General features: G+C 54.5%; 1 protein-coding gene across 1 annotated transcript in view; it reads left to right on the forward strand.

Annotated features, from left to right (window-relative positions):
• The window catches only part of LOC147412707 (serine/threonine-protein kinase PAK 3-like), a 78202-nt gene that overhangs the window by 2499 nt on the left and 60832 nt on the right, over positions 1–14871 (forward strand). The window contains exons 2-6 of the mRNA XM_086481098.1: positions 1356–1514; positions 2362–2461; positions 2912–3108; positions 6553–6690; positions 8235–8322. Of these exons, the coding sequence (XP_086337224.1) occupies positions 1356–1514; positions 2362–2461; positions 2912–3108; positions 6553–6690; positions 8235–8322 (682 nt within the window). The remainder of the gene's footprint in view (positions 1–1355; positions 1515–2361; positions 2462–2911; positions 3109–6552; positions 6691–8234; positions 8323–14871) is intronic.

Here is a 14871-nt window from a genome sequence, read left to right on the forward strand (position 1 = left end):
TTGTTGCCAGGTGATGGAGTCCACCTACTCATCCAGGGCACGGGCAAACCGACTTCCCTGGACAATAGTCATAACCAACATCCCCTGGCAAGATTGTGGGGTTTAAGTTTAGTTATTTAGCCTTCCCAGTGAACACCCTTCTAAGCAGCTGCAAATATTGGAAAGATGACATGATCGTGAGAGGCCCGCTTACCCTTCTCCTGCTTCTTATGTACCAGTCATTAGCAGGTCCGTCCTGGCTCCCGATGTTGGGATGCAGCGGCAACCTCGGATTTGCTCGATCTACTGCCAAGATCGCTAGCGGCCGCCCTATCAGTCAGCAAATCCCCCTGTTACCATGCAGGGTACCCTCCTCCCATACGGGGACTATGCTGCACGCCAGATGTCTCTGCTCGATTTACCAGCTGCCCCGGCCACGGGTATGACTTACAGGCCCCTCTCACAAAACATACCGTTTGATCCGCGGCTTCAGGAGGTTGTTGTCTGCTCCCGCGGTGAGCGGCTGGCAGCGGAGGCTCCTCCGAGGAAAGTGCTTGGGGTGCGCCCAGGGGCGTCCGCTCCCCAGGCGATCCCACAGCCGAGCAGAGAGCCTTCTGGCTGGCTCGCCAAAACTGACGTAGGGAAAAGACTTTACAACCCGAAAGGTTACACAGTAGGTGTGTTTATTGCGCACAGATGCACGGGGGATCGCTCCACCACAAACGTGCATCCCCACCGTGGCCACTTCTCCAGTATTTACCCAGTTAAAACATCACCTATTTCGAAATGCCTAGACATATTCATGACCTGTCCCCAAAAAGGCCATTCCTTCCTGTCACTTCATTTCCATAATCTCCGCCTCGGGCTCCTCCTCGGGGCGCTTGCGCAGTTCCTCCTGGTGGTCCTGGGCAGGGGTCTTCAGGGATGAAGGCCGTAGTTCTTCCTCGCTCTGTACTCCTCCCCTCTCCCCTGGAAGCTCTAATTTGGCTGAGCTTGCACTCCCAGACTGGTTTCAGCCTGGTCTGCCCCTGTGTGCACATCTGGCTGTCTCCTTTTTGTTCTTGGTTAGAGATGGATGTTAGCGAGCCCTCCTTAGCTCTTAGCTCCTCCTGCCTTTGACGCCATTGAGCCATGAATTAGGTCCTTGTTTCTGTCTTTTCTGTTTCCCTTATCAGCTTCTTTCTTGAGCAGTTTGCAGGGGTTAGTGACCAATTGCCTACTTGCATGCGTGTTAGTTCTGGGATGCAAGTTTTAATAGTTTTAGCTTTGTTTTCCTATGTAGCTCCCTATTAATATTTTCGATGTATCTTTGGTTATACAATATATTTTCTATGTGGCCCCCTATCACCAGCTGTCATTTCGATGAGGTAATTTAGCTGTGCCTGTTCATCTCAGTGCCCTTGTTTTCTTCTTTCAGCTACCTGGTCGGTGATGAGCTCCGGGTGGTGATGGAATACATGGCCGGAGGCGCTTTAACCGAAGATGTTACCCAGTTTTGTATGGAGGAAGGGCAGATGGCAGCTGTCTGTAGGGAGGTGAGGGATCCCGCGTGTGCTTCCTCTTCCTTGGACGGGATGGTACTGGTGAACAGGTGGCAAGAACAGGAGGGATTTCATCTTGAGAGCTTTGTTTCTGCCTTGCTTTATGATATGGAGAAGAAAGGGCACCTTAAGTGAACTGCCTGACAGTGTCACTGCACTTTCTGTACTCTGTGATTACACTCTTAAACACCGTTATTGCATTACATTTTTTTACTTTTTTTTTTTAGTTTGACTCTTCTCAACTTTTCCTCTTTAAACACGTGCCTGGAGCATGTCTGTACTGCATTCCTTGCCTGTAAAAGCAAACATGCTGGTGGCAGAATTTTAAAAGAACAGCAAGGCAAAGGAGAGACTCATTTGTCAGAGTCTCAGCTTAAAAGGATAGCATTCCACCCAAAATGGTGTTTGCTCCTGAAAAATGACTAAGGTGCTATTTCCAAATCTGCTGTAGAGCCTGACAATAAAGTCTTTGTCCTGCAACCTCCCACCCAACAGTGATCTACTTCACACGGAAGGAAGGGACTTTCTCATTTCTGGCAAACAATACTTTGTCATATGGATGGACATAGTACACTGATTGCGGCAGCAGCCATCCTGCCTGTGCTTTCAGGGGCTAGTCTGTGACAGTAATGGACATTTCTCTTCCCAAACCTGATATGTCTTCCTTTGGAAAGTTGTTACTTTAATAGTGTTGAAGCAGCAAGCTATTCCTCTTGACAGTGCAATATTCAGGCATTGCTCGCAATTCATCTGGAAATTAAATGTTTTAGAGGCGTTTCATTCTTGAGTGATGAAATCCGGTCATTAATTTTTACCCTCATGTTTCCTTTTTACCTATCAGTGCCTGCAAGCCCTGGATTTCCTTCATTCAAAGCAAGTGATTCACAGGGACATCAAAAGCGACAACATTCTGCTTGCAGTGGATGGGACTGTCAAATTGGGTAGGTATTCTTGGTCAGGCACAGCCTTCCCAGACTGTGGCATGGGGCTGCTTTTGACTGACAGCCAGTTCCCCACAGCCAGTTCCCCAGAAGGGATGCCTGTGGTAGTGCGCTGACCACTGCTGCCAGCTCCGAGCACAGTTCCAACCTACAGAGAGGCACAGAAAGGAGAAAGGTGTGAAGAGTGTCTTGGGTTTGTGTGTGGCCCTCCCAGACGGAGGGAGTTACAGTCTAACGGTTCAAGTCAACAAAAGCCACTGCAGGGAACTTGAGGGGTGGGTTTTAAGTGGCCAATTCAACAATATTTCCATGGCTACAGCACTGAGCAAACAGAGCACGGCCGCTTTTCCAGATAGATTCCACACCTTGTTCTCGGGCATAGAGTGGGGATTTCTTTTGCTCGCTTTCCTAATTCGAGCTGCCTTTAACACCACTTGTTTTCCTCCTCAGCTGATTTTGGCGTCTGTGCTCGGCTCAGCCCTGAGCAGAGTCGACGGAGCACAGTGGTTGGGTCTCCAGACTGGCTGGCACCAGAAGTGGTGACGAAAGAAGCCTACGGCCCCAAGGTGGACATCTGGTCCCTTGGGGTCGTGGCAATAGAGATGGCGGAAGGACAGCCTCCTTTTATTGATGAAGATCCTCTCAGGGTAGGGTGTACATAAAATCAGATACCAGTGTCTTTCAAACCTATCCCGTTAATCCCCCGTGAGGCAAAACCCCAGCCGCATCAGCTGGAACCAGTTCCCCCATGGCCCGCTTCTAAAGCTGTCACTGCAGCACAGCAGCATCTCCTGTAGCTTTGGTAACGTCAAGGGGAAGACTTCCAAAGAGACGTGACTTGTAGCCAGGTCAGAGATGTGCCATCTCTGCCTTCAACTGGGCTTGAAATACCTTGTATGCTTTTTGAAATCTCTTTGAGCTGTATCTCTGAGTGACAGCGATTTTTCAGCAGCAAGTTTCTCCAGTTGGCGACTTTTTCTGAAAAGCATTCCAGCTGTGTCTGCAGGCAGAGAAGTCTTTTCAAACTCGGATCAGTGCCGATGGCTCACCTGAGCCTTTCAGGTAAGCAGTGTCGCTGCTTGTAGAAATGCCATAATTACTCATTAGCAAATGACTTTCTAAAAATGGGTTTTAGCACAGAAACTTGGAGTAAACAAATGTATTTTTAATGTTTTGAGGTTTTCCGTTTCATCCTTATTCCTTAAAATGAAATGACCAGCTCTTATCCCAAATGAGTGTGTGATAGTGAAGGCGTGTATACCAAGATAAAACCTCATGACTGGTAGCTGGAACAAAGTTAGGTGCTGCACAGTTAATTCCTGATAGGGATGCAGGAATGTATGAGGAAATTAATTGTGACCGTGTGTATAGATAGATCGTTTGTGTTGAGGCTGGAATTGAAATAGAGCATGACGTGTAGCTTTTCCCATAGCAATAAGGCTGTGCGCTCTCTGGTCTATGGCACCCAGACTGTGTGCTGCAGGCCGAGAGAAGAAACAGCAGAAGGGTCAAGACATACCCCCAGGCAGGCTACTTAAGAAAGGAATACAACAACTACACCAGTGTCAGTCCTCCGCTCTGCTTGAACAAAGATTCCTGAGTTTTCTTGGAAGGCTTGTTTTGGTTTGGTAGGTGCCCGGGGTTGTTGGTTCGAGTGCACACAGGAGGAGCGGTGTGCACTGTGCCACCTCCTGAGGGGGGAGAAGAAGTAAAGAGGTTTGGGTTCAGCCTGATGCTGAGTCAGCTGAGTGCACCGCAGCTGGCAGGGTGGCAATAGGCCTGTGTCCCTGGTTTGCAGGCTGAAAATTCCCAGCTTCCTTAACCTCAAAGGTTGCTTAGGGCTCCTGGAGAAGCCTCGGGTCAACTGTGAGGCAGGGAACTGGATTTTTTCTCTCTGATCAAATTCACATTCAGCCATTCCTGCCCTTGCCCAGATTATTTGAGATGCTCTTTTTCTCCCTACATGCCTCGTCTGCTGCAGGAGTTGAGATCAGCTTGAGCACTCAGAGCTTCACGGTGTCTTCAGGTGCCTGAGTAAAACTGCAGGAGGTTAAAATCAGGCACCTGGAGTTGGTCTCGTCTGTGTTCACTTCCTGAGCTCTTGGGCAGGGGCTGTTGCCCCTGAGCTGGGAACAGTGAACAGCTTGTGATGGACCGCCTGAAGTTCCCCAGTTCCCAGCTGGTTTTATGAAAGTGAATCAGCCCCAACAGGGACAGGATCCTTCTGCTGTTGTGTGTGGAATCACAGAGTGCAGCGAGAGCTCTCAGCTGCATCCAAACAGGAGAGCTGATAAGCAAGACCCGTCTTTACAGGTCAGGTTTTTAGCTGATAGCACACAGTAGCTGTTGGGTTTAATAGTCACATTTAGACCCCATCCAGGGAGTTCTGCGAAGCCTGGAAACCAAAGGATGTTCTTTCACATTTTCGTGAATGCTTGTTTTAACAGTGCAAGGCACGCAGCAGCTTCCGTTCCTGACAGGAGTTGAAATACCTACATGTACTCTAAGGGCATTAAAGGATCATTGATCAAAGAGTTAACACCAGTCTGAATGTAGATATGATTGTCGTTTTCCACGTGTAGAGCAAATGCATCCCCTGTTGCTCACGTTCTTTCCAGCCGATGCAGAACTCACAGGAATGAACCATTTTCCAGCCAAGAGTGGCCTGGATATTTCTGTGACAGTGTTTGTTTTCTCTCACTGGGATTTCCTTCCACCAGGCATATGTCTGGGGCCTGAGGGACAAATATTGGTGCGATAAACATCCTTTGAAACGCTGGTTGGACCTCCCCAGTTTCAGTTTTAAAAATACCCAACAAACCAAATCCTAGGCATTCCTGTTTCACAGCCAGGCGAATGTAGCCGGAATAAAATTCCCAAGGCTGCCATGGGTGCTGTGTTCCTTTACCGCAGGAGAAGGGACGTCCCTGGGGCAGCACCATTTAACCGCAGTGAGGACAGGCCCTCCGGCTCACCGCTGTGCCCAGTGCCTGAGGGCAGCTGCAGAGGGACGGGACAGGACTGATTTTGTGACACTTCTGTTGTGGGAAAAGTAGAGAAACTTCCTTTTATTGTTTTTCCTCTAGGATAGTTCATTTGCCTTTTTAGGCCTGGAAATTTTCCTCTACCTTTAAGAGGATAAGAGCAAAGTCCCTTTGGCCACCGTCTCTTTAAACGCCAGTAGCACAGAGCTGTTCTTGTCATGGCGGACATTTGTATGGAAGACTCCTAGGCCTATTTCTATTATTATTGCTGTATATTTGGGACATATTCTGCAAGTTTAGGTTCAAACAGTTCAAAACATTTGTCTTGCCGTTCTGAAGAACGTCTTACAAAAGCAGAATGAACTCATCTGTCCAGCTTCGCAGCGTGTTAGACCTTGATTCCAAGTGAACTGCCCCGGATAATGCTCACCCCATGTTTTGCAAAATTACGTTCTAATTCCTTGGCATGACGTCTGTCAGGAAGACTTGCTGATCTGGAATTTGGAGACTGCTGAAAGACAGAGTTGCGGGTGGCTCCTGTCTGCCCAGTTATGTGTTTTCTTCATAATATATTTGTGCACGCAGCTAACGTGTCTGTGTTGAAAATGAGGTTTCAAATGTTTCTGTTTATCCAAGGAATAAGCTGATGGATCTACTTTTTTATCCTCTAGTTACCATTTTTATCTAGAACAGAGGGAAAATCTGGACTACCTTTGTTTTAAGGAAGCTGTACTTTAGGGAGCAGTGAGCACTGCAGGGATGCATTTTATGTCCGAATCCTTTGAAATAATACAGCTGGACCAAGTTCACTCTTTAAAATAGCCAGGAAAGCTGGTGTTGATGCACAGAGAAGCCAAATGTGCTTTTGCTGATGGAGTTCCTCCTAACTAGGTCAGCCACTGCAATCAGCTGTCGAGGCAAGATCACGTTGATGTTGGAGTAGCTGTGGCTGCATCAGAGGTTTTTTGTAGGTAGAGAAAAATCATCTCTAACCCTCTGCCAGGGAGGAAACTGGCACTGGAGGCTGGGCCTTAAAAAATGGGCTCTCTGTGAGCAGTTCTGGGTAAGAAAGAAACAGGTGGAGTCTTGTGTTTCTTGTCACTCTAGGCGATGGATCTGATAGCGACCAATGGGACACCAGAGCTGCAGAACCCCGAGCAACTGTCCGCTGAGTTTCGGGCCTTTTGGAGCTGCTGCCTGGAGGTGGACGTGGGCAGGCGAGGGTCTGCCCAGGACCTTCTGCAGGTAAAACGCGAAGCGGCTGCAGGTGAAACAGCTGCGCTGTGTCCTGGTTTTGTCATCAGCTGAACTCAAAGGCATCAGATGGAGCCCCCTCGTGTTAGTCTCCACTCTGGGTGCTTTTCAGCTGAAAAATCAGTGGAATCCTACAGTGGTTTGGGCTGGAAGGGACCATTAGAGGCCATCCAGTCCAGCCCCCCTGCAGTGAGCAGGGACATCTTTAGCTGCATCAGGTTGCTCAGAGCCGCATCCAGCCTGACCTTGGATGTCTCCAGGGATGGGGCTTCTGCCACCTCTCTGGGCAGCCTGTGCCTGTGTTTCACCACCCTCAGCGTAAAAAATTTCTTCCTTATATCTAGTCCGAATCTGGCCTCTTTAGTTTAAAACCGTTACCCCTTGTCCCATTGCAACAGGCCCTGCTAAAAAGTCTGTCCCCATCTTTCTTCTAGGCCCCCTTTAAGCACTGGAAGGGTGCTAGAAGGTCTTCCCGGAGCCTTCTCTTCTCCAGGCTGAACAACCCCAACTCGCTCAGCTTGTGCTCACAGGGGAGGTGTCCCATCCCTCTGGTCATTTTCGTGGCCCTCTTTTGTGTTTTGGTAGGAAGTTCAGGTTTACAGGGTGGCAAAATAACTGCAGTGGAACGATAGCAGGCGCAGAGGCCTGAAATGGGGTTGGGGACTGGTGTATGCCGAGAGATGAGCAGGGAGGAACGCGGTGAAGTCAGTCCCAGCCAAGCGGACAGAGGTTTGGCGGTGGGAAGGAAGGGGCTGCGGGTGCTCCCTGTGAGCATCAGAGGGGCCCCGGCTTGTCCCTCCTGCCCCACTTGTAGAGGTTTCTGCCAGCGAAACGGGGATGGCTGAGCAGGACTTGTCACAGCTCCTTCTGTTGCCTGGCATAGTCGAGTAGATGAAAACTGCTGCAGGTTTGGTGCTAGGTTTTGTGGCAGATAGGGGGTGGCACCGTGTGCCCCTTGGCTGTCCCTGCTGTGAAGGTGCCAGCCAACGCAGGAGGGGCAGGACATGGGGTGGTAGACACTGCTGTCCCTGCAACCCAGATCTGAGTGCATCAGCGCTCTGTCACTTGTCTCCCTGCTCTTCTCTCGACCTCAGTGGCCTTCAGAAGAACACGTGGGCCTAAATATTGCTGGGATAAACATTTCCTAGAGGTACTGGAGTTCCTTGAGGTGTGGCTTGTGCCCCTCATCTTTTCTGAGCACTAAAAGAGCCCGTGTCTGTAGCAAACAGGAACCTAAGTGAGCATTTTAAGGTTCCTGAGAGGAACAAGGCCCTGGGACAGCAAGCAGCATTCCCAGAGCACTGGCAGGGCAAAATTGCCAGCAAGCTGAAGACACCTTGATAAATGGATTAATCGAATGACGGGCCATGTTGGCCTGGGATAGCAAGGGACTGGAATTGCAGACGCAGGTGCAGGTGGTCCCCTATGTCCCATTTCTGCATATTGCTGGTAACCAGCAGAACACTGCTTGAGCCCGTCAGTAACTGAGTTTGGAAAGTAATGGTTCATTTCTTTTTTTTTTTTCCTTTGGGCAGCATCCATTTTTAAAGAAAGCCCAGCCTCTGCCGCTGCCAGCCACGGGGCCTGCACGCCCTCATCCCACAGGCAGAGTGTTCAGCAGGGGTTTGTCAGGGCTGTCCGATCCCAGCTTCCGCCTCCCCTCCTGCTTGGAAACCCCCCGTATTGCTGACACCCCCACCTCCACCCCCCCTTGAGAGGCCACCGTGCCCCACGCCCAGAAACGGCGGCTCTGTGACATCAGCCCCAGGGCCAAGGCCATCAGAGGCAGCGAGACTGCTGCGGGCAGTACGTCGGCGGCTGCGCTGGAGGCAACCAGACCTCCTTCTTGCAGCTGACGCTGACATGTGCCGCTGGCAGCAATGAAAGTGCTCGCCCTCCTCGTCCTGCTGGCCGTGTGCCGGCCTGCGCACGGCATGTGGGACAGCTGTGGGTAAGTGGGCCAAGGCTCTGGGAGGGAGCTCGGGCAGCCCTTGACGGGCTTCACTGGAGGGGGCCCGCGCGGCCCCTGTGGCCACTCCACAGCTTCCCAAACTCCCTGTGGGAGCCTCAGCTCCTTGCCAGCACCCAGGCTGCTGGCACAACCCGTCTACGGGGCTACAGCGGACAGAGGGCTGGAGGCACAGCCACGGGGTTCCCTGGCCCTGCCGTCCGTGCAGCCCCTCGGGGGGAGGGAAGACGGCTGACCTTCAGCCTCAACAGCAGCACAGCCGTCCAGCAGCACACTCATGAGTTTCTTCTTACACCAGGACCTGCGGGCTCCGGCCCATGGCGGCTAGCTATGGCATGTCGCGCGTCGTGGGTGGCTCGGGTGCCCAGCCAGGGGCCTGGCCCTGGATCGTCAGCATCCAGAGCCCCTGGGGCCACGTGTGCGGAGGGTCCCTCATCAGCCCGCAGTGGGTCCTCACAGCAGCCCACTGCTTCGTCGGGGCCAGGTAAGGAGGAGCAGGGAAGGGGGCTATCCCCACAGCACCAGCAGGCGCCCTGTCCGCAGCCCCACGAGCTCCTGCCATCCCGCTGCCTTGCAGTACGCCCGGTGCCAGGGCACTGGCGAGCCCAGCTGAGAGACTGCTCCGCAGAAGGCTGGGCTTGTGCCACCGCTTCCTAGCAGCCTCCAGCTCCACGTTCCTGGTGCCCAAGGCATGCTAGGGCAGTGGCATCCTCCGCAGCGCTGCTTTCCTCCCTGCCTTGGGAAGCAGAAGGCAGGGAACCGCGGGGCTGCTGCAGCACGTGGCTCCGCTCCCTCTGAGGCCTCTCTGCATCTGCCTTCCAGGTACCTCACCATGTGGCGTGTGGTGATCGGGGCCACCCACTTGGGTCAGCTGGGCCCTGAGACCCAAGTGCGCGGTATTTATCGGCTGATACTTCATGAACACTATGATAACGTCACGGAAAGGAACGACATCGCCTTGCTGGAACTGGACCAGCCTGTCCAGTGCGGCTACTACGTACAGCTGGCCTGCGTGCCCGACGCCTCGCTGAGAGTGTCAGAGCTGACGAGCTGCTACGTCAGCGGTTGGGGTGCCACCATGGCAAGATGTGAGTTCCCAAAGAGTATTCGTGTGCCGAGGGTAAGCTCGGCACGCTGGGGAGGCGGGCTGGGCTTCTGGGCAGCGGCAGTGGCGAAAGCCAGAGTCGGGCTGCGGGGACGTACGGCCACGGAGAGATGGGCCCGAGCCATTAGCCAAAGTGAGATGGAAGGGCAAGCCCAGCACAAGGCCTCTGCAGGGGCAAAGGCAAGCCCTAGGGAAGGGCTTCGCCCACACAGGGGAGGAGAAGTGGGAACAGAAAGGCTGCTCCTGAGAACTCCTTTCTGTGCTCACAGCTGCAGGATCGACTGCTGTCCTGCAGGAGGCCCAGGTCCACCTCATCGATGTCAAGGTCTGCAACAGCAGCCGCTGGTACAGAGGGGCCGTCCACCCCCACAACCTGTGTGCCGGCTATCCGCAGGGCGGTATCGACACCTGCCAGGTAGGAGCGTGCTCCGCGCCAGCCCTCAGCAGCACAGGCAGCCCTGTCGCCAGCGCCCAAACATCCTCCGGCACGTGTTGCGCCTGCCGAGTCGCCCTCCTGCCGCTGGGTCCCCACCGCTGTCGGGGCTTGCCTTCCCTTCCCCGTCTGCAGGCCCTTGCCCAGCACCCCTCTTGTCCCAGAGCCCCGGCACTCTGCCCAGAAAGGCCACCCAGTGCTCTTGCCCCAGCCCAGAGGTCTGCATCCCAGTCCTGGAACGTCCCCCTTCCACACCTCCAGGATCAGCGGGCAGAGAGGAGAGAGCGCCCTACCTTGCAGGCCCACCACCCCCTCCCAGACAAGGTCCTGCAGGCTCCAGCACCTGAGCAGAGCCTTGCTGGGCACTGGGTAGAGCTCTGGCAGGTGCCAGGAGAGAGAAGGAGCCAGCCACAGTGCTGACAGGGGCCACCCAACACCACCAGAACCCTCTGACTCTCCTCCGCTCCGCTGCAGGGTGACAGCGGTGGTCCTCTCGTCTGCCAAGACAAGCACGCCGACTACTTCTGGCTCGTGGGGGTGACCAGCTGGGGGATAGGCTGCGCGAGAGCCAGGCAGCCCGGAGTCTACACCTCCACGCAGCACTTTTACGACTGGATCCTGGTACAGATGGGACTGCACCCAGCAGTCCGGGCTGCTCCAACGGCGCGGGCATGGAGTCATTTTCTCACCGCCTCCACCCCCGTGCAGAGGCCAAGGCCGATCCCAACACAGTCGGGCACGTTTAGCTCCTGCCCATTCCCACTCCAGAAGCTGGTGGAGTTCTTTACTCGGCTGCAGGAGCTCCTGCAGGAGCTAAGGGGGAAAAAGGCTTGAGCAGCAAGAGGAAGAGGATCCAGTGCAGGCTGCAGAGTAGCACCACCCTTTCCTCCTGGGGCAATGCCTGCTGAGATCCAAAGGCAGCCTCAGTGCCAGTGGCCTGCTCGGTCCTGCCCACGCTCCTCTCAGGGCACACACAACTGCTGCTCTTGACTTAGTTCTTGAAATAAAGTTGACCATTTTCACAGCTAACCATGCTTCAGTCCAGTCTCCTGTGCAAGGCAAGGACTTCCATGCCCAGCACCTGCAGAACGAGGCTGCAGGCAGACAAGTCGGTCACACGGGCAAAGAGTCACTCCAAAAGCTGAAACGGTGCCCGGTCTGAGACGAGGGTGCTCAGAGCCACCGTGGGGTGGAGAAGACTGGCTAGAGGGAGGCTAGCAAGAGGAGAGGAGGAAATGATGTGACACCCAGCCAGCGTTGGGGGTATGCCTTAAGGCACGCAAGCTGAAGATTAGGGCCTGCTGGGAGCCTTCACCTACTGAAGACACCGTGGGAAACGCCTGAGCATGCCAAGAGCTATTGCTGCCTGTAGCAAAGCGAGTGCGAAGCTGACGGGAGTCAGAGTGCCATGAGGAAGAGCCGGATTTCACAGGTAGTTAAGGGGGATTGGTGTGGGAGGTGGCCACACTTGACAAATAACTGAAGGAAGAGCTGGGGTGGTTTTGGGGAGAGCAGTCTGGCAGGGACAGCAGTACCCAGGAAAAAACTGCATCGGTAATGCCGTGGAAGTCCGAGGTGACCCAGCTAACAGCGCCTGAAACAGCAAACCTGTGGACGGCTGTGGCAAACCTGGGAGCAAGGGGGAAAAAATACCCGCGGGGAGGTCCCTTGCTTGGGAGGAGACAGGGGCGGAGAAAGAGGGGAGTCAAGGCATTTGAGGGGCATGTATAGGCATGGAAAAAGGAGGGGAGGGGGGGATCAAGGAGCCAACCACACAGAGGCAAACTGCTGGTTGGTGTACTTGTTTGACTGAGCCCTGCAGGTGATCACCGCAGTGCGTCCTACCTCCTCTTGGAGAGCGATTCCCACTCCTTCGTGTGCGGCCCCACTCTGCACCCAGGGCACGGGTGGGTCCAGAGGGCTGGCGGCCAGCAAGGGCAGAAGGGAACACAGGCCACGGCGCCCCAGCGGTGGGCAAGAGCGAGTGTCTCGGGCCAGCTACTGTTCGGAGCGCTGTGTGTTTGTGCAATTCACTAGGGAAACCAGAAGCTGGACTAGCTCACGAGCAAAGGAGAGAGACCCTTGCAGTCGTGCAGATGGCCTGTGGTTGCAGCCCACCCGGTTTGTTGAGCTGCCCGGTGGTGCCGATCCTGGGGAAGGCTCAAGAAACGGCGGCTGCCTGTACCTGCAGGCGGGCAGTGGAGTGTGCACAGCGGGAGCCAGCGGTGGTTTGTGCGGCTGTTGAACAGGTTTGGGCTTTAAATGTGCCCAGCCCGGTACGCCTGGTTCCTTTCTCCTTGCAGGTTGTATTCAGAGCTGTAATGCTATTTTTTAAAAAAAGCAAAAGCAAAAGCAACCAGCAAACAAAAAAAAAAGCTGGGCAATTCCACCCTGCAACTGGTTGTCTCCCCCAGGCCCTGGCCACCCTGCCAGGCGACATTCACCACCACCAGCAGGGTGCAGGAGTGGGCCCGGGGCAGGGCTTTCACAGGCCACCCCTATTTTGAGGCTCCTGGCCGTGCAGTTCCTGGGCAGTGCTCAAGCAATGGCAGCAGTGCCCACAGCTGGTATTTTTGATCTTTCTCCCTTTCTCCCAGGCTCTGGCTCCCTGGTTTCCAGCTGTTCTCTTTCTGCCTTAAAGCCTGTTGTGCTGCTTCTCTTCCCCTTCCTCACTCTGGCTCCTTGTCCCCATCTTTTTTAGCCTCCTCCCTGCCTGCCCTGGCCCCTCGTGCTCCCCCTGCTCCCCCACCCCGGCGGCCACCGTTGCTCGGTCCCTCTCTGCCGCCCTGCCCCACACTCCCCCTCCCGCTGGCCCTCAGGCTCTGGGGGATGTTTCCCGCCCTGCTCTTGGCTTGGGGGAGGGGCCATGGGGCCCGCGGGGGCGGGGCAGGGCCGGGGGAAGTGTCCCTGCAGGGGCAGGCAGCAGGAAGAGGCCCCGGGGCATGCTGGGAGCTGTAGTCCTGGGACAGGGGCTGGTGCCGGGAGGTGCAGGCTCTGCTCCAGCCATGGCCCGTCTGAGGTGAGGGCTGGGGCTGCCCCTGAGGTGAGCGAGGCCCTTGGGTGGGTGACGGGGTGTCTTCTGCCTGCTGGCTGCCCGGGGGTGATGGGTGGGAGCTCCAAGCCGGAGCCAGGCCGGCTGGGGCAGCCCCAGGGTGACCCAAGAGCTGGGCAGGGGAAGGAGAAGGGAGACAGACCCCCCATCACAGGAACGGGGCACCCCGACTCTCAGACCCCCCCCGAGCCCCCCCAGCCCCGCTCCCCCCCTGCAGCTGCCCTGTCCCCAGCGCCTCCCCTGAGGCCAGTCCCGCAGCCCCAGGCTGCCCCACGGCCTGTCCTGGCAGCGGCGAGCGGGGCCTCGGGCAGGCCCAGGGCTCTGTTAACCCAGGGGCCTTCAGCAGCAGTGCGGGGAAGGAGCGGGGTCTGCAGGAGCGGCTGCAGCAGGAGGGGCTCCGGCCTGGGGCCGGCTGTGACAGTCAGGGTTCTTTCCCTCTGCCAGAGGCCGTGCCAGGGGCTCGGTGGTCTGTTCCTGCCCTGGGGATGTCATCAGCTGCATCCAGCTCAGGCTGAAGCTGAAGAGATGGGCAAAAGGAAAAGCGGCTGGAGAAGGACACGAAGGGGATCCGGCTGCGAGCTGCCCCCAGCTGCAGACAAGAGACAGCCGGCCTCTCGGCGTGAGGAAGGGTCCCTGTGAGTAGTCCTCAGCAGAGCTGGTCACCAACATGCACCGCGGGGTCTGTGTGCGTAACCAAAGCACGGTACAGCCATGTAGTGTGTGTGTGTGTGTGCGCACGTGAGGCTGTGTATGTAGGAAGCCTCATATTGTAAGAGCTGAGAGAGGCAGAGACAGAAGTGTCTCAACAGTAAAATCCTCCCAGCAGCACCAAGAGCGGGAGCGGCAGTGAGTCCTGGGCCCTTGTGTTATAATCAGATCTGAATTTTGAATTTCATTGATAATTAATTGTTTTGAATAAACAACTAATTTCTTATAGTTAATTATTTCCTGATTCAAATAATTTACATTATGGTAAGGAGTAGACAAAACCTCACTTATGCTAAGAGACAGCAGATGCAGGCCTTAGGAAGATGGCCAAAGCTAAAGGTGCTGTGGATTGGGAAACTGTACAGAACACAGAACGAGGAGGGAGGGAGGCAGGTACAAGGGGTGAAATTGTACGTTCTCAGCTAGTTCTCTTATGTGATGAAACCATCGAAACAAAGGCATGTTGCTGTGAAGACTCTCCCGTCCTCCCCATCCTAATTTGTATATCAGAGATTTTGATCAGTAAAATAACCAATGATTAGGTTAGGATAGGACTATTAAGAAAGTTATAGAATAGGGCGGACCAATCATTGTAACTGTCAAAATTAATAGCGGGCATAAGATGCATGCTTATGTTAAAATCTGTTAAAGATCCTGACTTTGCAGAAAAAGGGTATAAGATGTTGAATTTTTGATGTAACTTTGAAGCCCGTCGGGTGGAGCTGTCCCTGTGCTTCCCAGCGCTGCAATAAAGACGTGCCGGCTTATCTGCAAGTGTGTAGATAAATTTGTCGTGATTGCGACCCTCCGTCCACACTTGGGGCCGTGTCACCCCTCTTGTGCTCCGGGTGCCTCCCTGTGCCTGTGCCCTCCCACCTTCCATCACTGGCGTCACTCTTTTGCTT

This window comes from Leptosomus discolor, unplaced genomic scaffold (genome assembly GCF_034619465.1).
Source record: "Leptosomus discolor isolate bLepDis1 unplaced genomic scaffold, bLepDis1.hap2 HAP2_SCAFFOLD_67, whole genome shotgun sequence".
In the NCBI taxonomy this organism is placed as follows: Eukaryota; Metazoa; Chordata; class Aves; order Leptosomiformes; family Leptosomidae; genus Leptosomus; species Leptosomus discolor.